The following is a 25,189-nucleotide window of genomic DNA, read 5'->3' on the forward strand; positions in this document are numbered from 1 at the left end:
TTTTTTTAAAAAACAAAAGCTTATAGTTGCATCTCTGGTAAAAATCCTGAGATCTCAACAGAGTTGATCCAATCAAACATATTGATTGGAAGAATGCAAAGGATTGTCTAGTAGTTTGTGAAATGGGTTCTGACTATTTTGCAGACTAGAATTTATTTCATTCTGTAATTTGAATTCTGAACAGAAATATGTGGGGTTCCTCAAGGCTGTATTCCCGGAACACTTTTAGTCAATCATTTACACTATCAACAAAGCTCAGACCTTGGAGTAATACTCTCGTACAATGTGGTTTAAAACAAATTTTTATTCTTTGGCAACTGAACTTTGAATCTTTAATAAATGATCAACAGCTGATTTTGTGACTCCAGTTTTAGCTCTTACTGCATCGTCTTACAGTCCTCCAATTACTGTGTCATGGCCTCTACCTTTAACCTTTAGCTATTTATATTTTCCTCATGGGCTACTGTAGCAAGCCAGGTTATTTTCAGTCCCACTAAGTATCTTACCAAGGAGATGAGACTCAACTATCCAAAGGAAAAAAAGAAAGCAGGAAGGCACAACCAGAGTGACTGTGGGTTGTGAAACCGGGCCGGATGAGTAGGCTGCTTTTTTATGACCCCAGACATCTAAGGCTGCCTGTCAGAACTGGTTAAATCCCTCCTCTGTGCTCATTCACAAGTCAGTGTCAGTGATCTGCTGAGCCACCTGACTGCTGCAAATGTGCCATGTTCAGGAGAAAGTAGGGACTGAATCCTGAATCCGGTCATCGTTACTGTCTGACCATTAAAACATGTTTATTTAAAATACTTTAATTCAATTAGAATATCAAGAAAGTTTTTGTATAGGTTTTGTGAAACATTTGATTTATTAGACTGTCTTTCAAATTCGAAGCACTCGAAACAAAACCTGAGTGCACATTGATGCTCTTGTACTAGAAACTGTTCTAGTGGACATGTTGTGAGTAAAACAATTGCAATTCCTTAATCATAATCCTGATGACATAAACATTTAAATAGCAGTCATTACTTTAGATAAGAAGATGATTAAAACTGAATATCTTTCTTTGGTCTCATTTTTCTGAGAAGCTGAGTTTTGCGTCAGAAAAATGTTTAATCTGAACTATGTCTGTTCATTGTCCAACTGTGCTGAGATTTTTTGAAGACACAAAGTTCTGATCATTATTGGCTCTCCTTATCAGTGACCCTAAACCCCGCTCTACCTTTGCCTTTGTCTGGATGACGTCTCCTCGTGTAGCAACTCTTCACTATAACAGCCGGTGTAATCTCAGCCTGTCTGCTGCCGTCACCTGGGTTTAATCCATTTATTCATCCCACACGCATGCAGCCGCATGAGGTTGTGCACAGAGAATCAGACACGTTACATGAACTGTAACAGATAGAAAAGCTTCAACTTGAGCAAAGAAATCAGGCAAAGTGTGAGTTTAGGAGTGTAAGATTTAATTTACAAGAGTAAAAACTTGTACACACATACGTTTTTTAATTTGGCACAAAGAATTTGTAAAACTGCAAATCTGTAATACAGTGGTTGCTAACATAAACTTATTCAGCTATCTTTGCCATCTCTAAAGCACAATTACATCAGTAACGCCAAGCTTTAAAGTGACAAACCTGTAGTTTGTTCTGGGCTTCTCAGCATTTTAAACCAGCAGACAAATAATGGAAAAAAATAGTATGAAACGGAAAAAGTGTGGGGTTAATGCATATCTCTAATAAAAATTGGGTTAAACATCATAGACAGGTTGCCAGCCCATCATGGGAAGACAATTGGGGGGAGATATGCTGTGACTTGCAGAAGCATTAATAGCCCTTAAACTACAAGCTTCAGGAATTATTTATTTTTTGTGATATGTAAATGTAAAATGGTTAGAAGTGTTCAATTCATTATGGAAAACGACAAAGCAGCCAATCGGCCCTTGGTGATTCTGGAGGAGCTGCAGAAATCCAGAGCTCAGGTGGGAAAATGTGTCAACAGGACAACTACTGGCCATACATGCCAAGAATTTGACCTTTATGGAAGACTGACAGGAGGAAAGCAATAAGGCTCCCATTGAACCTGGAACATTTAAAAAAATACTTCATTAACTTCAATAATGTTAAAGGTCCAACATTCAGTAGATTAGTCACAGTTTTTTGTAGTGCTTTGGAAGAAGGCGCTATTTCTTTTTTTGCATAGAATGAGTTTTGTGTCAATGTAGTTTCATTTTAAATAAGGCCCAGTAATAAATACAATAAGAAATTACAAGTAAGCGGCAACACTAGTAAAACAAAAATTAAAGCTTCACAGTGTGGCTTCATCACACATTCATTTGGTCCAAGAATACCAGTAAATATATACCTGAAAATCTGATATTTTCCCTGAAACATATATATATATAAAAAAAATTGTGATCTGTGATTACATACCAGAAAAATATATGCAAATACAAACATAACATGCAAATGTTCTTTCATTCTGTAGTTTTAATGAAAGAACACTTACATTATGACCTGACCACAAACTGGAGTACAACCTCACACATTGCGGAATAAAAAGATAAACATCTTTAGACACCAATTAACATAGAAAGCAAAACAGTTTCTGTTATAGTGAAGGTGTTTATAGATGAAACAAGCGTGGAAAAAAGCTCCAAAACAGAAATGCCGTCAACATCAAAGGGTTTAATCAAAGGAACAGGTTAGGTCTTTACAGGCAGCCGGTGGTTGATGTTAATGGGACCCTGAGTTTCATCAGCATGGTGCGGTGAAGGCAAAGTTCTGCCCTGTGGTCTGAACACAACCATCCAAAGCCTTTTTTAGCTCCAATAACTGGTTTCCTCCAACTCCAAGTTTCTCCCTGGGAACAGACGAGAAGACGTTTGGCTGATGGGAAACAAAGAAATGGATGAAGTCTGGAGCAAACAGAGGAAGAAAGCTCTGATCTGACGCTTACATGTAGTTTTCTGAAAAACCCACATGTTCTTTCTCTTATGTAGAACTGTGTGTTACAGAAAATTGCTATTTACTTTCATTTTGTCTTTGTTTACAATTTAGTCCTTATTATAACCTGACCACTGCATTTTTGTCCCTCAACAAAAACAAAACAAACCAAAAAAAAAAAACATCTCATGATGTTCCAGCTATCCTTCTGTTTTGATTCCTCACGCCAAGGCTTGAATGTTTCGCTCGCAATTAGATTTTATTTATCCACATGTTGCTTTATGGCAACAGCTTTCAAGCGCTTTGGAGTGCTTGAAATTAACTGCAGATATTTTCCATCACATGGTTGGAAAATATTGGAGGGGTAAACTGCATTATATCCATGAAGCAGCTTCTTAAAAGAAATCTGCTCTAATCTGTTATTCCTGAGGTTTTTCTCTAATTTGAATGTAAGAACATTTACGTTAAATTTCGACAAGGTGAAAAAAGGTTTGTATAATTCTAACTAAATTGGTTGAATAGATACATGAACAGAAACGGGAGTCATTCTTTTCTTTTCAAAGTTATGGATGAACAGATTTTATAATATAGATCAAGCTAGGTTTGACAGGCCATTAAAAAAGTTATAGTTCATATGTTTATTTATATAGATGCTTATGGCTCTTTCTCCAGACTCTGGGATGTCAATTTCCATTTAAGTGCAAAGTTTACTTTCATCTATGTTGTTTTTTTTTTTAACCAACCCTCTACAGGCTTTGGTGATTCACTGTTACTTCTGCACTTTTTAAGCCACAATTTCTCCTTCCACTTAACTTTCCCTTAATGAGATTGGATACGGCACACTTTTTTTTTTTAAACCAAAATGTTCAGCAATGACTTTTTCTGGCTTACCCTTCTTTTGGGGTTGTCTGCAAAACAACTGAGTAGTCACCAGTCCCCTGCTGATTGTTCTGTTTCAAAAGGCCACACTCATCAAATCACCAGAAGTAAATGCCTCAAATGCTCTTTGTGTAACATGATGAGTTTCACCTTTTTAAATTAAATAAATTCATTAATTAACTTTTTGGTAATATTCGGATTTACTGAGTTTGATTAACCACTGCAGTAGTAATACGTCACACATCTCTGATTCAGTGAAAGAACAGCTACATGATCTGCAGCTTCCAGCGGCAGCTATTTATCCACATTTCCACCAAACCGAACTCCGGTTTCATTTTTCTGTTTTCTTAAAACACCACCACACGCGGCTTCAAATTCCCAGGAAAGAACACAGAACACTACAGTCGTGACAACGGCTGCTTAGCAGCGAGACACTGAGGGAGCTTGTTGCTTGTTTGTCTCCTCCTCTGCTTCATTTCCATCAGAACATTGCGTAACTACAGACACGATGGAGGGAGGGAGTGGGAGCAGGAAGAACTTTCTGGCTTTTGCCCCTCGCTGTTTTCACCCAGCATTCATCCGTTTGTACTCTTCTCCCTTCTTTAAGCAGGCGTACAGCTGCTTGTTTGCTCAACCTGTGATGTCAGGTTTACTCCAGTCATGTTTTGGCAGCACTCAGGATGTACTGGTCTGCACCTGCTCAGCTGGTTTATCCGTTGAGTTACTGTCACTGCATGCACTTCGATACCTTCCGATTCAAAGTTATAAGCTCCTGGTCATGTTTCAATGACAGAAAGATGACTTTGCACCAAGGTCACTGCACCAGATGAATAAAGGGTGGGTACTTTGCTTTTTTTAGGGAGTTAGATACCAGAGAACAACTGCTCTGCAGGTCAAAAATACACATTATTAATGTTGACAGGGCACAACCAGCAAATCTGAGCATGTGATTCTTTCCCAGCCTACATGATGCTGAAAAACAAAACAAAAAACTTATAGAGAGTAACTACTTATTTTCTTTCATGCAAACAACTGCGCAGATGTCTGGTGTCGTTTATTTTAATTAAATAATAAACAAACTACATCATTTGCATGTAAAACTGTGGAAAGCAGTGAAATAATTACCTCTGAATGCAGGATTGCATTAGAAGAGGACGGCTCAAAAAGACCAAGCTGTCTGTTCAAATGAAGCCATTTCTCTTTGCTGCATTATTAAATACACTGAACACAAAATTAAGCAATGTGCAGCCTTAGGCTTCCTCCTGCCGAACAACGCTCAGCTCCCTGTGGGTTTGCTAAATTGAGCGGGGCAGAGGAGCGCTTCCATGGTCATTCTTTCAGAAACAGTTAAACTCTTCCGTTAAATATCAGCTGAAGACGATGCCAGCGGAGGAGAGAGCTACATATGACAAACACGACTGACCTAAAAAGCTGTGGTTTAAAGCTGAGCGAGTGCTTTCCAAAAGTCTTCATGCTCCATGAACTTTTTGAATCAGTTTGACCCGGCAGCCGCTAAGAATACTTACATACATCTCATACATTAGAATACTTTATTGGGAATTTTTTTGTAACAAAGTCAAACAAATTAGTGGATGACGATGTAATGGAAGGAAAATTATACGTGAGTTGTATGTTTTATTTATTTATTTTTTCACAACTACTCTGGAGTTTTCTTTTGCTAATTATTGTAGTTCAAGTTAAGTCAGACTGGATTGGACTTTGATTAGGCCGTTTTAATACATAAATATTCTTTGATATAAATTGATTTAATGTTGTCCTAGTTGCAGACTTGAGTGTGGCTGTCCTTACTGAAGATGAACCTCCATTTTTTGCAGGCTCTTGGGTTTTTTCCAGCATAGTCTTGCATTTACCTTCATCCTCCAATCAACGCTCAAATTCCCCTAAGAAAAGCTTTACCATAGCAAGATGCCGCCGCCACCAAGCCCACAATGACTGCATTTAATTATAGTTTCAAATGTATTGTTATTTATTCATATGGTCACTGAACAAACAGTGGAGAAAAAGTAAAACTATCAATCATGACAACACAGGCAGTTTTGGGGGTTTTAAACAATTAGAATTTATCGTGACCATGATAAATCTAAATTCTTATCATGATAAGAAAATCATCACGATAAATGATAAATGATGCAATGGATTTTATTTAGGGATACTAGAGTCAAGGAGACAAAATACAATGCTACACTTTTTTTGTAACAAGAAAGTTAACCATGCATCATGTCCTTCCATTTTGTAATTATGCACTACTTTGTGCTGTTGTATTACAGTACATAAAATCCCAATAATATACACAGAGGTTTGTGTGCAACGTGACAAAATGTGAAAAAAAGCTTTGGCAGCTATGAATACCATTACAAGGCACTTTAATTCCTGCAGGGAATGACAAGCACATTCAAAACACATTCGAACAGGCATTCACACCACAAAGAACTTGAGAGATGAGTGCAGCTTGGAAAATGAGTCACTGGGTTTATCAGAAGTGTTACTCAACAGCTAAGCTGTGCCGCATTAAAAGCCATTAGCCTTTCACACTGATGAAGCATCCACATGTGAAGAAATCGACAGATAAGCAAAAGTGTCTGGAAAACAGACACTTTGAAAATAGGAAAATCCTTTCCACAGACCATTAGCAGGGAAAACAATCACTGGAGACATTGTAATGCAGGGGAGGTCACATATATTTTTTAAATATTTCCAGCATTATAGTGTTCTTTTAGTAGAGGGTATGAGACATCAGAAAAACAAGCAGATGAAGATTGTTTTTATTTTTCTTCTCCACTAAGAAAAAACACAGTTAAAGCTACGTGTTCATTTTGTAGACATTCTGAAAAGGCTTCAGCAAACACACAAATCAAAGCAAGTATTTCCAGACACACAAAGTGTTTCCAAATGCTTTCAGATTCTGCTTCCTAACAGAGACAAAATACACTTTATTCTGAATGAATAACAACTCCTGCTAATAAAAAATGTCTTGTCCAAAAAGTTAAACCAAAGATTTCACTTGATTATGTTTGCCTATCAATGAATAATAATAATATATATTCAACCTGACGAGGTTGAATCTTATCAGCCGATGCCTACTTGAATCTCCTATCTCGTGACTGGAAAGCCTCAACTGGGCATTATATAACTCATGACATCATACGGCCCCTCTGAGCACACAGATCAACTATTTAACAGCGACGGTAATGTACGCACTAAGTAAAGGCTCAGATCGCTTCACAGGGAATGTTGCGGATAAAAAATTTACCATCACAACACAGCCAGCTTACCGCCGTCCGTCAGCGGCGACCTGCTGTAACAGGAGCGGGGATAACGTGACTGATAAATGCTGAAAAGCTGCCTGTCGAGGTGACACAGCAGGTTGTGTTTCCTCATCATCAGGAGCAAATACAACCAGTCACTACAGGAAGCGCTTCCTGACTAATGATGTATCGGCATTGATGACATAACAGTCAATCTTTGCACCACACCTATGTGTTTTAATGGTAATGAAAATAGAAAAAAATGTTGACATATAACAGATTTCTGTAGCCTATTTTGCTCAATATAAAAAGCAGAATACGTACAGATGGGATATTATTCCTATGCTCTAATGCTATTTGACTGTCTGCTCTTCCATAACAAAGTAAATGTCACGTACAGTCAGTGTTTTACATGCTGTGGTTACAAAACCATCAGCACATATTTCTGGCTGTCAGGTGGTTGCAATAGTAGGTGACGCATAATAACATATAATCAGTTTAGTAGTGAGACCTGTGACTTGTTTCTATGGCAGCAGCTCAGTTTTAGCTGCAGGCATAAACATTGCAATTCACTGACAGGCAGGTGAATCCGTTTGTCTAGGACTGTAGTAGTTTTCTGCTTTACTGAGGTTGTGCATATTTGTTATCTCAGCACTTATGAACTATTGGTATTATTTATTGATTGTAAGTTTCATTTGTTTGTCCTAATAGGAAGTTAAGAAGTTACATGCCATGATCTTACAGTTACTTATTGCATTGCATGGAAAGCAATTTTAAATGTAAACATTATCTCCACAGTAAAGTTAATAATCCTATAAAATATTTACCACTAAACACATAATATTTAACAGATCATGTGCATGATGAACACTTCAGGTTTTGAGCAAATTTAGCTATTTCATGACCAAATCTTTCAGACTTTCCACTTAAATCGTTTAGATTTGAGTTTTTCATCTCAAGGCTTGTCAGTGTAGCTTAAAAGTGAGAGTTCATTTCACCAAGCATGTTTTCAGCTTCTAAAACTGTGAATACCTAGAAAGAAGTGTAAACCTTTCACAGTATTTGGACAGAAGAAAATGGATGAGCCATAAAGGCAAAATAGGCTTCTGAGAAAAACCTTACATAACTTTCTGTGCACTGGAAAAGGAGAAGCCTGACACTCCTTATTGTTTATTGTGTAGTTTCGTGTCTTTATAGCCATTTTTTCTGTTTAATTTATGTTCTTAATGTTGCAAAGTGTCCTTGGGTGTCTTGAAAGGCACTGACAAATAAAATGCTGTTTTATTATTATTATTCATGAATCTTTAAGAACAAGAACATTTTAAAATGCACAACCTGCACTATCAGACTCTGACATTCACCACAGATAAAACTGTAAAAAGCCTTAAAATAAAAATCTGGGATTTCCAAACCCTTTCTTTTCCATCTCTACTGCGATTTCTAATATATGGATTTGGCACATCAGTTTATAAATCGGGATTTTTTTGCCATATGCCATTTGGCAAAATGAGGTATACCAAATATATTTTAGTGTAGATTAAAATAAATGTTTTGTGTAGATCCAATGTTTTACAGATGACACTACAGGAGATTCCCAAATTGTTTAAAGGCATATCAATTATAGTGTATATAATCTTCAAACTTAAGTAATAAAGATTTGTCTAAAATCTCATCTCTCATTATTTTGACATTCAGCAAATATGAATAATTTTAGTAATGCTGGGTGACCTAGACCTGTACAATTTTATAAGAATTTTATGTCAAACAGCAAGAGAAACATGGTTATATGTCTTTTGATACAGTGTAGGTAGATATCTGGTTTCAGCTGTAGATCCATGATCAAGATTTGTTAAACTGTAATTATTTTTATTAAAGTCGCCAGGTTTCTAAGCAAGTATTACATCTGTTTATTTCTGCTCTTTGTAAAAAAAAAAAAAAAAGAAGAAACATCTTGATACAGAACCAACACAGTGTGCTGTGAGAGGAATAGGTAACCCCTTGTGATAATGACAAGTATAAGGTTACTGCAAACACCAGTCTATTGTCATGGAAATGAAAAGCCCCAATGGATCCCTTCAGAGAAAAGTGTTAATAATAAATGTCCCAATTGTCCAGAAATGTTGGCATGGACACAGTCTTTGTGAGACCTGCTGGGGATGTCAACAAAGAGGGTTATTATAGCGAAGGTGGAAGCACATAGCTGCCCGGGCAAGCAGCAACAAAGGCCACAAGATTTCAGAGAACTGGTTTGATTGAGTATTCAGTTTGGAAAAAGCAAAAGGCCAAAAAAAACAAACTTCAGAGAAAAACAGGTCCTGAAAAATCAACAATTCATCAGTAATGTGTATTTTTCCCATCATTATGTCTGTGTTTGTAGCCTACCTACCTGTAGTCTGGTTGGGAGAAACAATCCAGAAGGTCTTTAGCTGTTAATCTGGCTTCTTCACTGACGAGCTGAAACAGAACAGACACAAACTAATCTAAATACATGAACATGATGAGCCCAACGTGGCATGAGAACACAGGGAGCAAAAAAGGTTGTGTGAATTGATTTAAAGCATCCAGAGGCCAGTTTTATATCCACAACTCTGATGCAGTACAAACCTTATTGGAGTAAATAATACTGAGAAGTGTCTGGACTTCCTCTAAACCCGGAGTCGAAGACAAGACCCTAAGAGACAAAAGAGATCTCAGAGGTGGCCTCACCTTTAGATAATGCTCTAAAAGCTTCTTTAAGTATTTTAAATCATTGAATCTTACCTAATATAGTGCTAAATAAGGGATACAACAATAACTGTTCTTAAAGAAATCAGATTAAACTAGGGAAGTATGAGAAAAATAAAATGGTAATTTGTGCACGCTATTTCTAAAAGATCTACAAATAGCCTGCAGAAGGAGGAAAAATGAGCGCGAGGGAGACATGCCCAAACACGTGAAAACTAAACTGGCCGTCTGGCAATGCTATCCCCATACACATGAACATGTGCACAATGATATGCAAGAAAGAAAAGATAAACAGAAAGTACACATAGTAAACCAGATTTTAAAAGAAAGCAGGCAATAAAAAGGTTTATTTATATTCAATTCGAAAAAGTAGGGAGGATTTACTAGTAGGTGTGTAGAGGTAATAGCTACTCAGAACTGGGCGTGCAGAGGAGCAAAGTTGCTTTCACTTTTGCAAATTAAACCTAAACAAAATGCCCGTTTACATTAGAGATCCTGCAGAAATATTAATGCAAAACTGAGTAATGTTGCTCAGAGTAACTGAGTTTTAGTTTTTCCATACAGGCTCAGAGGTGCAGCAAAAAAAGCTGCCTGTGGTACAAATGTTGTTGCTGCCAGAAATTCCCAGAAGCTGCCAGAATTCTCCTCCCCTCCCCTAATGAAGCAAGATTTCCAAAATGACGGAAATGAGTGGCAGCAGGAGTGTTTTACCAGACTGAGGTCGAAATCTCACACAGATCCAACAAAATAAGCAAAGATTTTACTGGTTGAAAGCTGCATGTGCAACTAAATGTGCAACATTTGTGATGTTCTGAAGGTGACATAATCCTCATCACAAAAGGCCTTTGTTAAGCAAGTCCTATCACATGTCAAGTCCCAAAAGGAAATCTCACCATCACAGGACGCTTGTAATAAAGCACCACAACATGAACTACATGTGCTTTTAACTGAAGCAACAGACAGAAGTAAATATTTGCAGATAAGAAAACATTGAGATGAATATATTTTTAGAATTATATAATAGAAATCAGACAACGTGACTCATTCATCCCAAATAGTTAAATGTTTCTAGATAAGGAGAGTAATGCTTTGATACACCAGAGGGGTAACAACTGGCCTGACTGTTTCCTTCCGACGCAGATGCATTTTTGCTTGATACTCATTTACCTTCACTGCTCCATCTGGGCTTTCTGCCATTGAGCTTGATTTCTTCAATTGAATTTCAACAGGGCCAATCAGTGAACAGAAGGATGAGTTGTGATTTTCTGCATTAGTCAATAATTGAAATCTGTCCATGTTTATGGCTTAGCAATGGCATCAGAGGAAGTGGATGAGGAAAGCCACGCTTCCTAATACTAATCAATTAAAACTGGAGCAAGATAAATGTTTAAGACATTTTATTTCTGACAAAGACAATATTCTGCTCTGCACTTGTCTCTTCACAGTGTGTGATGGTTGTTTAAAACGCACACAGTTTACAGTAAGTTAAGACCATAGCTTCCTTCGCGATCTAGCTGGTGTGTTACATACATAATGGCCAAGTGTTAGCGATTGGATGAAGTCTGATCCAATCGTTTCAAACTTCAACAGTCAATGCCTCCAGCAAGAAATTGTTTTTCAGTAGCGGAGGGTCCAGAGTAGATCTCATTTGGGACACCAGCTCTGCCTGTTTGCTTGCAAGATCTTCAGATGTGTTTAAGTGTGAGACACAAAAGGAGAAGTGGGTTTCAGACAGGCATAACTTTAAAAAAGGAACACTTACATAAGCAGCTAAAAAGTTTATAAAGAAAAGGCATAGCTGCCCTACATTTTTCTATGAGCTGACAGAAAGAGTAGGATAAATTATTAATATTATGGGATTAACAAAGCTTCTGGCTCACTGCTTTATTCAAGCAGAAAGGATGGTCCAAGATGCGCCGTGACTAGATGCTATAAGTTGTTTAAAAGATTTCAGCTTCCACTGGTTTTATTATTTACACGTGCTTCACATACCACAGAATGTTAAAATGTCCACAGGGCGACAAAGAAAGGGGTTGTTGCTGTTATTCAAGAAGTTCTTAAATTTCCCACAGAAGTTATGTGTGTCAGCTCCAAGTAATTGGAAGACAATGTGAAACAGATTGATAAGTGCAAACCTGTGCTGCACGCAAACATCCTGTCTTGAAACAGAAAAAAAAAAACAACTGACCCAACGAAACCAGCCCAACTTGAAAAGCAAGTTAGGATCGTGTGATAAGGAGAAAAATGGAAGTTAGTCAAAAGTTCAAGCTCACTGTAAAATAATCAATATTTTACTGATTCCTTGCAATAGTAGTCATACCCATTGAAACTTTGCTTCACACATTTTTACGTTACAAGCACATCATAATATATATCATTAGAATTTTGTATGACAGACCAAACAAAGCAGCACACTTCTGAGATGAAAGGAGGCAAATTTTTTTGCACATTATTCTTTAAAAAATGGTTCTAGATCAGTCATCAACATGGATTTTCAGAGTTGCAGAACTTCACTTCTGTTTCAAGTTTTTTATAGCCTCTAACAAGTTTTCTTGCATTGTTGTCTGTATTTAGTTCTATCAATCTTTCCATCAACTGTATGATACTCATATGATTTAACATTACATTTTGGTTCAGTGTGATGATTGTCCAAGCAGATACAGTGAAATGGTTTTTCAGTTTCTAATTTTTTTATCAGCAGCAATGTGGTAAAATCAGCAGCACCAAAGTGCATCAATGGTCACTGCTGCATCATGGGAACAGAGTTAAGGAAAAGTAACAAGGTCAAGAGGATTACACTTCTTGACCAATACTACATGCCAACCAAGTCTTACAGGTCCCACACACATATAAGTAGGACACAGGAAGGAGAAATCTGGCTTACACAGGGAGAAGGCAGTTTAAAATGGGTTCTTAGAAGGACTGGCAGGAAAGACAGAAGGGTCAGCGAGCGAGTGAAAAGGCTCAAGCTTGTTCTGAAAGAGGGCTTAGTGAAAGTAGACTTATGGGGATGATGGGAAAATGATAGACAGATGAGCATTAACGAGAAACATTCAAATGTAGCACATTTTAAGATATTTATCTCTTAAAAGAAGCAATGGCTGCAATTCAGGAGAGCTAATTAAACAAAACAAACTGAAGGTAGAACGTGAGATGTCCAAAGGTTACATTTAGTGAGACAGCTGCAGTATGAGCCGGCTTACATACCTGCCAAACGCCTGCAGCAGCTGTGAAACCATCGAGGACAGTCTGTGCAAACAGGCCAAAGCGTCCTGTGGCGGTGGAGGACGTCCCATCGGTGTAGCGGCCTGCATGGTGTGAGGGTCAAAGCTGAGTGCTTTGAACACTTCCAAACTGAAACGTGACAGAAACAAATGACCTTTAGGTCAATGGAATGGGAAAAAACAAGGCACATATCAAAACAAACCAGGATGTTGTTCTGTGGCTGAAAATTGCTTAGGTGTTGGGATTAACTTCTTCACCTTTTACGTCTCAATCATGACTTTAGTTCTTAAGCCCTAAGGAAATGTAATCACTTTAACATGTTTTGCTAAATTTAACTGACAGAACCGTAGAAGACAGTTACTTATCCTTTCAACAATTACATCATACTGTGGATTTAACATACAAATGTAAGTTCACATGCATTCATCATGGACATGAATCTCATCATTTTTGTTTTTTTCACTATGAATTTCAACGACAAACTAAAAAATCATGTGAATAGTTTATCCTGTTTTTCCGTGTTGCTCTATGGTGGACTGACAACAATCCCAATAACAATAGGAGATAAAACTTCAGAATCCATGCAACCCTACACCAATAAATGATAATACGCAGTAGATGGATGTCCACAAGGTTTTGGCTATTTTTTGATTAGATATTTGAGGACTCTTCTTGAAATAAATGGTAGAGCTCATTTGAAGTTGTTTGTTTCTGGCATGACTACTGCCTTTTATTATTGTACATAGATTTTCCGCGTGGCTGTGGCTCTTCTATCAGCTTAATGTTAACCTGACTGCATTTAGGATGATTGTGCAACACCCAACTATTTCTAAGTTTCAACCATGTAGTTGTTGAATTGAGGTCAGATTGCGTTATTTGGAGATAGTCCTTCATCTTCATTGCACCACCCATGTTGTGCAATGCACTAGTACCACTGGCAGCTAAGCAGAACCTCAAAATAATCCCATGCTTGATAGCTGGTGCAGGGTTCAAGGTGTTCAGAATCCTATCTTGACTCCTCAAAATGTTCTTACTCAGAAATATTTGGGCTGAAATTTTAATTCCAAAGAAACCTTCAGGATATACAACTAAAAGCCCCAAATCATTTACATTAACCGTAATGATGAGTGTGTGTAAACTGTTCAATCTTTTAGCTCACCTAGTTTGGCACACTTGAGACCAGATATTCTCGAACACAGCCCACACTTTCTGTGAAGAGATGTGAGCCGATCCCGGCTGCTTATCTACAGACTCGTCATCATTCATGACAACATCACCAGCAGACAGTTCCTGCTCCCCAGACGCATGGTGCTACAGTGAGAGAAAGGTTTACAGGTAGCCTCAAGATATTAAGTATTGAGTTAGAAGTTGATGTTTGGCATAACGGCACTCAATATTGTTTTTCATGAAGCTTTAAAGAGATTAATTCAGGTATTCCATGATTCTACATATGACAATACTTCATCCAAAGAGTTCTATATGAAAACTGGCTTTTCCAATTGATTAAATCTGGAAGCTTGACCTTCAGCTACATTTAGATTTCAATTTTGTTTAAACTTACCTGTGATTGTGCCTTATTCAAAATATTTTCGATCACAGTGATGGCACCAGGGACAAGTTTTGAACTTGAACTTTTCCCAAATGCTTTCACTAACTCCTTCGTTTCTTGTAGAAACCCTAAAGTTGATACGGTTTCACCTGAGGGTACACATAAAAGCAAACAGTGCTGGTTATAAACTGACTGCAACTACTGCCTGTTATACAGCAAATGCAAAAAAATGACCACACATTGACTTTTTTTTTATTAAACAATTAGATACTAGAAAGTGTGTGGCTTTTTTGTTCACAAAAGATTATGTATAGATACTTTTTGTATCTGATAGAGAATATTTAAATCAGTACTTGTGTACTTTCTATTTACCACAGCCTTATTTAAATCATTTTATAGTCTCAGCCAAGTCTTATAAATAGATAGCATTGGCTCATAAAAAAGAATGCTGTAAAAAGCAAATATGATAAAATGAAACAGAGATAAGAAGGTAATTAATAACTGTACAATTAATAACAAGTGTTTAGTTAGAGAAATTGTGATATATTTTAAGAAAAACATTGGCCAAAAACTAGCCATCTTGAATTGTTTTTCATGGAAACCATATTTAGATTGCAGTTACTCAAAATTACACATGCCTACCACTACAAGAAGTTGTGCATGATAAAGTATCAGATGAAGTAAAGTATCTTGATAAATGTACTTTGATGAGCCCAAAAAGTGTAACATGTATTTATAATTCAGCCCCTTTTACTGATATCCCTAAATAAAGTGCAACAACTGTCTTCAGAAGTCACCATATTAATAAATAGAGTTCAATGTGCAAAATAATCCCAGTATAAATATGAGAAAACATTATTGAACACTTAGTTTCATAAAGATTAAGGAACAATACAGTCAAGTGATAGATAGATAAAATTGAGAGGAAGCATGTTTTTCCTATAAAGTAAAACCCAACTTTTCATTTCACCTGACAGGAGCCTTTCCTCTGAATTCCATCTACATTCTGTTACTAACGCACTCTGTCGCCTGCAGTACTTTTCCACCACCACATTTGTTCTCACCCTAACTCACAGTTTATCCCTACATCCTCCTCTATCTCCACCTCCTCATCCTCACCCTCTTCCTTGCTCTACTCTCAAATTCTTGGCTCAGGGCCAGGCTGTGCGGTTCTGAAAAACCATGTGTGTGAGCCAGGGACAACTCTGAGCAAGGTCAAATTTTACATATTTTCCACTCAGATTTTTAAGACAAGACGATTTTCAGTAAGATGTATTTTTTGTGCCATGGCTGTAGCAGTTACCCTCCACCCCGATATGGGTTGACATGAAGGCTGAATGACAGATTGACTCATAAAAACACTGTAGGCGTGCAGCGTTAAAAATGCATCCTCAGTGATATCTTGGACAGAATCGCTGCAGTTGGCTACTCAGCATCTTTCTGACACACATTGGTGTCTCCTACTTTAGCAGATGACCTAATTCTGGATGTAGTTTTGTGGAACAGTCCAGGACAGACAACAGCATCCCGCTCCACACTGTAACATTTTAATCTGGGGGATCACTTTATATTTTTAGCCCAGAGTAGCACAATTTCTTTTTCCATTTTACAATTAGAGATTGTTACAGCATTAAGTTAATGAAACATATAGTTTTTTAATAACAGTTCTTAGCTTCTCCTTAGATTCAGGAGTTTGCAAAGTATGTGCCTAAAGGGATAATGAAGTAAATCGGGTCCATTTAGCAGATTACAGTAAGATTGTCTGTGTTTATTTCCCCGCTGTTGTTTACATTCTGTGGAAGATTCGAATAATCTCCTAGGAAACCGGCAAATTTGGAGACTGTGATATCGTCAGACCTTCCGATTTCCCAGAAACAGTGGCTGTTCCAAATTAAACAATGCAGCAACTTAATGGACTAAAAAGACCAACAGTATGGACTGAGCAGAAACATGGCATAGCAAGAAACATGACAGATGAACTTGTTACAGTTCGTTACATGTTCACCTGTTACCAACTGTTATTAATATTTATTAAGTGCCACAATAAAGAGAGAAAGAGTAAGTCAGAGGTTTTTTTAATTAATGTTTTCCTAGAGAATGATTACTATCTCTTTAAGCAATGAGGGAAAGCCCAGATGATGATGTCATGGCTTTGGAAACCTCTGATATGCTACCTGACATTTGAGTTCATTAGCGGCTCACCTGTAGATGCAGTTTAAGACCACACCTGCTTTCTTGTTTGATACAATGGGAAAGTCAAAAGAAATTGGCCAAGATATCAGGAAGAGAATTGTGGAGCTGCACAAGTCCAATTCATCCTTGAGAACAATTTCCAGATGCTTGAAGGTGCTGTGTACATTTGTTCAAACGATTATTCTCAAAATATGATGGGAATGTCCAACCATCGTGCTGTTCAGGAAGGAGATGGGTTCTGTATACCAGAGTTGAACACACTTTGATCCAAAATGTGCAAATTGACCCCAGAACAAAAGCAAAAGACCTGGTGAAGATGCTGCTGAAGCTGTTAGGACAGTAAAATGTATGCTGTACCAACATGGGCTGAGAGGCTGCTCAGCACAGAGGAAGCCACTACTCCAAAAGGTATATAAAAAGCCAGATTGCAGTTGGCAGATGCACACAGGGACAAAGACGTTTGTTTTTGGGGACACATCTTTTGGTCTGATAAAACTAAAATGGAACTGTTTGGCCATTATGAGCATATTCACATTTTGAGGAAAAATGGGCATGCTTGTACCATCCTAACTGTGAAGAATGGGGGGTGGCAGCATCATGTTATGGCAACATGTGTTTTGCTGCAGGAGGAACCGGTACACTTCATGAAATAGGCAGGATGTCAAAGCAGAGTTAATGTTTTCCTAGAGAATGATTAGGATTCTCTAGAATGATTGTCCATTTGAGATTTCATTATCTCAAATGGACAATGAACCAAAGCATACCACCAAAGTGATTATAAAGTGGCTTACAAAAACAAGTAAATCTTTTGGAATGGCCATTACAAAGCCCTGATCTCAGTCCGATAGAGAAGCTTGTGAAAGAAAACCCAAACATTTGACCAAAGTCATACAGTTCGAAAGCTGAGGAAATATTTGTAAATTTCTGATTTGTAAGACCTTTTTAAATAAATCTCTGACATATTAGCAAATAGAAATGATTTTGGTAATTTTAACTCACCTAAAAAAAGACAAGTTTTGTCTGTTTTAACTTCAGACAGTGAAAAAAAAGCTGTATATCCAATGTCAGTTAAGGAAAATATGGTCCAGAAAAGAAATTATGTAACAGTTCATCTTTTCCTGCTTCTACATGACTTCATACCTGAGCTAAAGAAGTTGATAAGGTTTCCCACAGTTTCCAACATCTTCCGTGGAACAAGGTGTCCAAAGACAGCAATCCAGTGCTTTTTAAAACACTGGAGGACATCTTGAAGACTCCAGGGAGGTTTTATATAAACAATCTACAAAATAAAAAAACACATTGGAACAATAACAAAATTTGTAAAGCTGTCTAAGAAGGTGAAACTGCATGGTTAACATTACTGTCAAATGGAAATCTTGTTCAATTGTGTAAATTATTCCACTATGTTTGGCAATGCATGCTTCAAGGGTTTTTAAGTCTGTTTAGGAAGGAATCTTGTGCATTAAATTTAGGTTCAATACAGTTCATTTAATTGGACAAATTTAGGGTTTTTAAGCACTTTAAGACAAAAAGGTCTCATGAAAAGGTGAAAATTATACCCAGTTACATACAAACCAATCCTTTTCAATGCAAAGCAATCATACAAGCTGATATGTTTATTGTGTAAGAATGCCAAAAACACAGAAAAGGCAATACCAACGATTCCTTTGTAATGTTTAGAAAATGTACCTCTTGCCAGAGTTCGTCATAAGCCGCTTTCATCTCAGTTTCTAACACTTCAGACAGCACATCTCGCAAACTGTCTTCCAGTTCACACAGATATCTGCTGAGGTCCCATTCTGCCTCCTTAAAGTCTCCTTTCACTGATGGGGAATTAACAGGTGGATCTATGCCAGCATATGTGAACACAAAAAGAGAAGATTTATGTACTTTGCAATAAAAAACATGTATATATACTGTGTATGTATATACATGTATACTATTTAGAGGCTTTGAACTCAATATATCTTTATATTTTACATAAAGACATTCATAGAAGCATCTCTACTTTCTCCTTTGAAAGTAGGATAAAGTAGTGCCTACAAATTCTACAAATTTGTAGGAATTTGTAGAATTCCTACAAATTCTCATAATTTGCAGGAATTATGAGAATCACTAGCGCTGTTTCTATTTGTTGCCTCAGGCTTTGTTAGCTGTAGCTGTCTTTATGGATACATTAAAGGAAACACTGACACACAACAAGTGAAAGGAAACAGAAAAATAATAATGTGTTGGTGAACTCACTAAGTGCACAGTTGGTATGTGCTAATAACTGCTGGTGGATTATGGAAATTGCAAAGTTACTTCCTGGAAAACACAAACACACATGTCTTTTAGTGGCTCACCTTTTTCTGGGGTGGTTAGGGGAAAACCTGCACTACCCTGAATGGGAAGCTGGACTGGTGAGCAGCTTGTGCTCAACGCTGGAGATGAGATGTTATGGCTCAAACGAGACAGAACAGGAGACTGAACGTGAAGAAGGAAATGTTGGCCATGTTTTGACCTCCTGACCCCTGCCTCCAAATCAACCTTGCTAAGAGCCCTCACTCCACTCAGGACAGCTTTATTGGACAAGTTTTTATCATTACTAGAGAGGAAAGAAGAGATGTCTTAATTAGATGCCAGTTCAATTTTGCATGTAGAAACAGAAACAACAAAGAAATAAGTCACAACAACAAAAGCATAATAAAATTTTTTCCACTGCAAATGTGGGCAAAAACAAATCCAGGGCTGAACCCAGATTCACTCGCTCAGCACATCTATTCTTTGCAAAAAACTGTTGGGCTCACTGTTTCTCTCATCCCAACTGGAACTATCTGGCACAGTCACATGCGTGTGCTTTATTAACTGAGGACAGGCTTTACACAGCGGTGGCGGCAGCAGCAGCAGCACCATACTGTAGGGGGGAGGGGCAACTCACGTGCATAAGATGAGGACACACTCTGGATACATATTCTGGTATTGCAGGCAGCACTGCAGCACTCTGTCATCATTATTCTCGGTATTCAGACCATCTGAGGATCAAAAAAGGAAATGACAAAAAGACGACAATGACTCAGAAAACCAGTCTGATGTAAGAGTCTGCTTACTTCAGTCACAACAACTGCTTACTCTGCTTAGTCTGCTTACTTCACATTGCTATGGTGTTCATATTAAAGTGTAAAAATAATCCTCATGGTAATAAAAGAAAAAGGATGGATGCATTTTTAAACACTTACACTAAATAAAAATTTGTTTCAAAAGTACATGTAATTATTGTTCTTCATTAGGGATTGTACATGGAGGCAACCTGCCCTTGAATTTCACTCCTCTCAGCTACAATAATGGGGATCCTTACAATCACTTAAGCGTGAGTGCCACCTAGTGGGCATAAAATGAATAGCAGGCAGGATTTCTGAAAGTTAAATTCATGACCTTCACAAATTATGAAAATGTATAATCTATTTAATCACTTAATGTATATTTAACTTAATTATTAGCATAAGCAATAAATAACATAACATAACATGACTAACATTAATTAATGTTTTGTGAAAACAGCAAAGGTTTAGTTGGATTCATTGCCAGATGGTGCAAAAAGCAATGAGATGTACTTTTACACAGTGTATGACCATATCTGGTTTCTCCTGCATTTTACCATAATGAATGAACAAGTAATTAATAAGGAAATGTGAAGTTTTAAATTTTATTTGGCTAAACATGTGGTTCAAAGCTAGCAAGGTAATTTATCAGCAAAATCTGTACTCACTGCTGATCTGAGTGGCCTGCTGCATGGACTGCCCCCACAGGTGGGGATCCCGCTTCTTCAGAGAGGTGTAAATAAACGAGATGGCCGGAGTTGCAAGGTGGGCGACAGATCCTGACAGACCTTTTCTATTTTTAAGGGAATCCAGCTCTTGTAGAACCACCCATGGGATCAGGACAACTGGAAATCCCAATGCTAGGAGAGAACAAAGAGCAAGCCGATGTGAATGTATGCATCAACAATAGTCAACATTTCACTATTATTTATGAATATAACAGATGTATTACAACCATAAATACTAATTACTTTTCGCTTCAACAGCATTGATCTTGTTAAAGCTACCAGTTCTTATGTACATGAATCTGAGGCTGATTTTTATTTTTCTGTTTTAACGAGTCTAAACCAACATACCCTGAGGTAACTAGAAATGCCCATATTTTAAATTTCAAAGACAGAAGGCAATGCTCTTTGACAACAAGATCGTTAATAATTATTTTACATCTCAATGGAGAAATTAGAAACATAAAAGATGTGAAATGAACTATAAAAGCAGCAGGTTTAGTCACAAAAACAATATATTTAATACCTTCAAGGCCACAAGATCGGATTTTTTTCACATAATCCAAGTGACTGAGGAGAATGTTGGTGTCCAGAACCAAGATTAGGGTTTTCTGTTTGGGAACCCTGTCTGAATAGACAAGTTAAGTCAATTGATACTCAAGTGAAAACTGAACAAAACACTGGATAAAAATATGCAGCTCTACAAATAGGACTTGCATTGTCTCCACTTAGGAGGCAGAGAACTACACTGTGAATGAATGGTTTTCATCAAAGTATATTAATGAAATGGCCTAGTCAAAGTCAAGACTGACACAGCATCTCTGTTGAAACTTGAAAGTTACCGTTCTCAGACACTTTCATTCAGTCTGACTGCATTTGAATGACCCACAACTCATCTCAGGGACACAGAGATTGAGATTTTTCTCTATAAAATAATTACCAAATTTATGTGCAGTCCATCCATTTTAATCTTTGAACCTTAATAACATTTTTAAAAGGAAACAATAAAACTCACAATTGGTTTCTGCGGCTCCTTCCTCAGCAGAATCTATGTCCATGCCGGTGAGTTCACCGTAGCTCTGCTTCACATTTACCTCCAGCCTCCTTTCAGACCGAGCAAGATGAAGCTCTTCAACTACCTGACCCTGAAAGAAAAATTATTTTTCAAATAGAAATTAAAAAGCACCTAAATTAATACTAAGGTTAATCATTGGTGCTTTTTTAACTTTATTATTTTTTTACCTGATCAAAGAATTGCTCAGAGTTTGCATCTCCTGCTGGTGGGCGTTCAGATAGAAGATGGTCAGGCAAAGATGATCTCTTACTTTGTTCTTTACAAGGAGAATTGGAGGAACCAGCCAAAAGCCTGCAAGGTTCCACCGTTGCTGGCTCCAATTTCTTCGCTCCAGAGCCGTCTTTGTTATCCTTAAGCTTGAGGTTTTGGTTTGAAGACACTGTATTATTATTTCCGAGTGAGCTGTGTGCAAGTGACGGCTGACTCTTTTTTGGTATTTTGAAATTGAATTTTAAAGGCAAACATTTTAGAGTGCCTATTTGTTTTAGAGTGGATGGTGGTGGTTCTGATTTGTTGCTCTCTGGGGTTGAAGTGAAGCTCTTCCATTTCTTTGGGTTTGTCACTGTCGTAGAGGGTTTCGGTGAAATGCAAGACTTCTGTGTGACAGTGGTAGGGGGATTTTTGGCATCCATACTCGTACTTCTGTTATACCGATAATTTTCACTTGTGTTCTGGTCTCGCTCCATGTTGCTCCATTTTTGAAAATGTTTGCAGTGGGAGGAGATGGGTTCTTGGGTCTTAATATTCCTGCTGTCATATGAGGTTCTTGAAGGTTCCCTAGCTGATTCATTCCTCCTCTCTGAACCCTGCCTGTGATCTCTATGTTCAGCAGCATCTAACTTGTTACTCATTTGCTCATTTTTTAGTTTGGAATAACTGCCCTGAGAGCACTTTTTATCAAACTTGCCTTTCAATTTCTTCTCTATTGTCTGATTAAGTAAAGCAGCACAGCTTGCCTTATTGGGCTTTGACTGGTCCCTTGTCACAGTTTTAATTTCCCTCGTTGTTCTAGATATACTGGATTGACCTTCCCCATGTAATTGCAAGGATCCCTTGTTTTTAAGCTGCTCTTCTTTAGGAGAGACTTTCTGCTGTTCTTTTGTTGTTGACAGTCTGTAAACAGGCTTTGCTATCTTGCGGGAGCTGTGGGAGTCAACTTGATGAGATTTTTTCTGTTCCTTTTTAGAGCTGCATGTTGGAGAAGAAGAAAAACAGTATAATCAGAAATAACTATTTAACCTGGGAACAAGTGTCTTTCAAAAGCATTCTAATCCCTAGAGCTTTTCCCCTATTTTGTCACAACCGCAAACTACAGTACATGACAGATCAACACTAAGTAGGTACATACTTTTGAAGCAAAGATAAAAGGTTATGTGATTTTACTAAAAAATAAAATCCAAGAAGTGTGTTCTGCAGTACTTCTAAATAAAATCTAATCATTCTGAAGATACATACTTAGTAAAGGAACCACAAGTGTGTGATATAATCTCTGTTCAAGTACAGCTGTTCTTCGACAGTCTTTCTGTCCATTCAATCAGGTTGACTTTGAGTTATTTTTCAAAAATAGAATTAGCCAAAATTTCTGTGCCTGGACATACAAAGCTGGCAGAGACAAACCATGCATGAGTGTTTTTATAGAGCAAGATGGTTCTGAGTTGAAAGGGGGTGACGTTAATTTGTAAAATTTTTAGATAAATCATTTATCATTTTACTTAAACAGCGTCCTCACAATTATACAGGACTTTGTTTGTGACAAAGATCTCAAACATAAATCCGTACGAGAAAGACCAAAAGTGAGTCAAGCAGAAAATAATTATTTCAAGTATTAGCTGTAACACAAGCTACTTTCTGCATAATAATTGGATGTATGTAGTTTTTGACACCGAGCTTCTCAGTTTTGGCTTTGTATTTGCTTAATAAATGATACAAACATGGGGTTACACTAGGGTTAAGATGTAAAAATATTGAACAATATATCAAGACAGTGAATGTGACGCAGTGCATTTGGAACCAAAGTATTCAACAGACTATTGATATGTACATATGATTTTGTGTCCTTGCTCTCCCATGTTTATCTGATCACAACAGCACTGTAATGCTTACATAGCCATAACCACTGATAACACTTAAAACCGGTTCCAGTCACACATAGTCATGGACAAACTCATACAACAGATCAACAGCCCTTACTATGGGGTGCAGAAGGAAGCTTAGATAAAAGCAGAGCTTGCATCGCATTCTTTGCTTCACTTGTTTCATGTGAGCAAGCTGAAGCCCCAACACTGGACAATGAACGTCACTCTGGATCTGTTCCATCTTAATATTCTGTACATTTGATTAATTTTGGGAATAAAGCTTGACTTAATACTTAATAAAATTCCTTTTATTTCTAAAGGTAATAACACTGTTGGTTTTATTGGTCAGGTATTGAAACTTTACCTTTAAGTTAACATTTAGATAAAAACAAATATTAACCTGCACATGTATTCCTGTTATTCATATTTACATGTTTATCTCTTTATATAGACAACTACAAAAATGTGAACTTTAAAAATGCTAAATTGTTCTGATAAAGAAGATCTGAAAAATGTAGGACCACCTAATTGCTGAAAATAAGATTAGGAGTCTTGATTACAAACTTTATTTGGTCTATACAAGTCTGTTGTACCTCTTTCGATCCATTTCGTCAATTTTTCTTTTGTGACTTTTCCTTTTGGAGGCATCATTTTGGCAGTTTGAACCCTGAAAACATAGGGGTTTTGTGGGAAACAAATGTTATAGGAATGATTGTACTTCAGATACATAATCACATTTATTAAGCAATTTGCTCTTTCCTTATAGGTAGTGTATTTTATAAAACCAGAAACATTTTAGCACGCTGGCATCATCATACAATGTGCATCATACAATGTGCTAGAACGCTCGTCGACTAAACAACTTTAACATATCAAATCCTAAAAACAGAGTCAATAAAAAAAACAAACTCTTACCGCTTCTTCTTCGCCTGAAGATGGAGACAACCTATTTAGTTTTCTCTTTTTGAAATGTTTTGACATTTTAATTCTGAAATCAGAAAAAGAAAAAAAAAGGTACTGTTTACTAAATACAAACTGCTCAAAGAATTTGGAGGAATTTTTGAAAACAAACTAACCTCGGTGTATTTCACACGGTGTATTTAAATGAAAATAAACATTCTCTTCTGGCTGTTTCAACTCAAAATTCGTCGTCAAAGTTTTCTTTCTTATTGGAGGCTTGAAAAATAACCATAGTTTTATTTGGATGGGAAATGAAAAAAAAAGTTGTCGTTCAATTCACAAAACTCGAAGTAAAAAAAAAAGCACAATTAAACTACGTCTTAAAACAGAGCTCACAAAACAGCAAATGTATGGACAAATCGTGGTATTTACTATACAAAATACCAGTGTATCTTTACTTATTTAAACAGCTGAGAGAAATACATGTGTAACTTCTGGGGAAAATCCGTCATGAATGCTAGCCAGCTGGTAGCCAAAACATCCGGGTTGTCTTCTTCTAACA

The 25,189-nt window shown here is 37.2% G+C and overlaps 1 protein-coding gene across 3 annotated transcripts; it reads right to left on the reverse strand.

Moving 5' to 3' along the window:
* Positions 1-1,436: 1,436 nt before the first annotated feature.
* Positions 1,437-25,189, reverse strand: swt1 (SWT1 RNA endoribonuclease homolog). Of its 3 annotated transcripts, none has more exons than XM_028028273.1 (18): positions 24,804-25,189; positions 24,643-24,715; positions 24,321-24,394; positions 21,820-22,840; positions 21,593-21,722; positions 21,104-21,205; positions 20,521-20,712; positions 19,693-19,786; positions 19,154-19,359; positions 19,017-19,079; positions 18,462-18,619; positions 17,913-18,051; positions 14,592-14,728; positions 14,190-14,341; positions 13,013-13,159; positions 9,686-9,752; positions 9,468-9,535; positions 1,437-2,879 (listed from the first exon to the last, which is right to left on the reverse strand). In XM_028028273.1, exons 2-18 carry the CDS (start codon positions 24,706-24,708, stop codon positions 2,813-2,815), a joined length of 2,883 nt encoding a protein of 960 aa, XP_027884074.1. In that variant the 5' UTR covers positions 24,709-24,715; positions 24,804-25,189; the 3' UTR covers positions 1,437-2,812. The 3 variants fall into 3 exon arrangements, with proteins under 3 accessions (XP_027884074.1, XP_027884071.1, XP_027884073.1); XM_028028270.1 differs by having other exon boundaries at positions 1,437-2,853; positions 24,804-25,188; XM_028028272.1 differs by lacking the exon at positions 19,017-19,079 and having other exon boundaries at positions 1,437-2,853; positions 19,118-19,359; positions 24,804-25,188.

Source organism: Xiphophorus couchianus, chromosome 9 (assembly GCF_001444195.1).
Source record: "Xiphophorus couchianus chromosome 9, X_couchianus-1.0, whole genome shotgun sequence".
NCBI classification, from domain to species: Eukaryota; Metazoa; Chordata; class Actinopteri; order Cyprinodontiformes; family Poeciliidae; genus Xiphophorus; species Xiphophorus couchianus.

Bases quoted from the DNA above. Each gene is read 5' to 3' on its own strand.
- swt1 (XM_028028270.1), bottom strand. From the start codon at position 24,708: ATGTCAAAACATTTCAAAAAGAGAAAACTAAATAGGTTGTCTCCATCT. The intron at 19,080-19,153 runs GTAGTGCAGGTT...TGTGTTTTCCAG, and splicing joins AGTCCAGCTTCCCATTCAGG to GAAGTAACTTTGCAATTTCC. The intron at 18,052-18,461 runs GTACATTTTCTA...TTTATTTTGTAG, and splicing joins ATGACGAACTCTGGCAAGAG to ATTGTTTATATAAAACCTCC.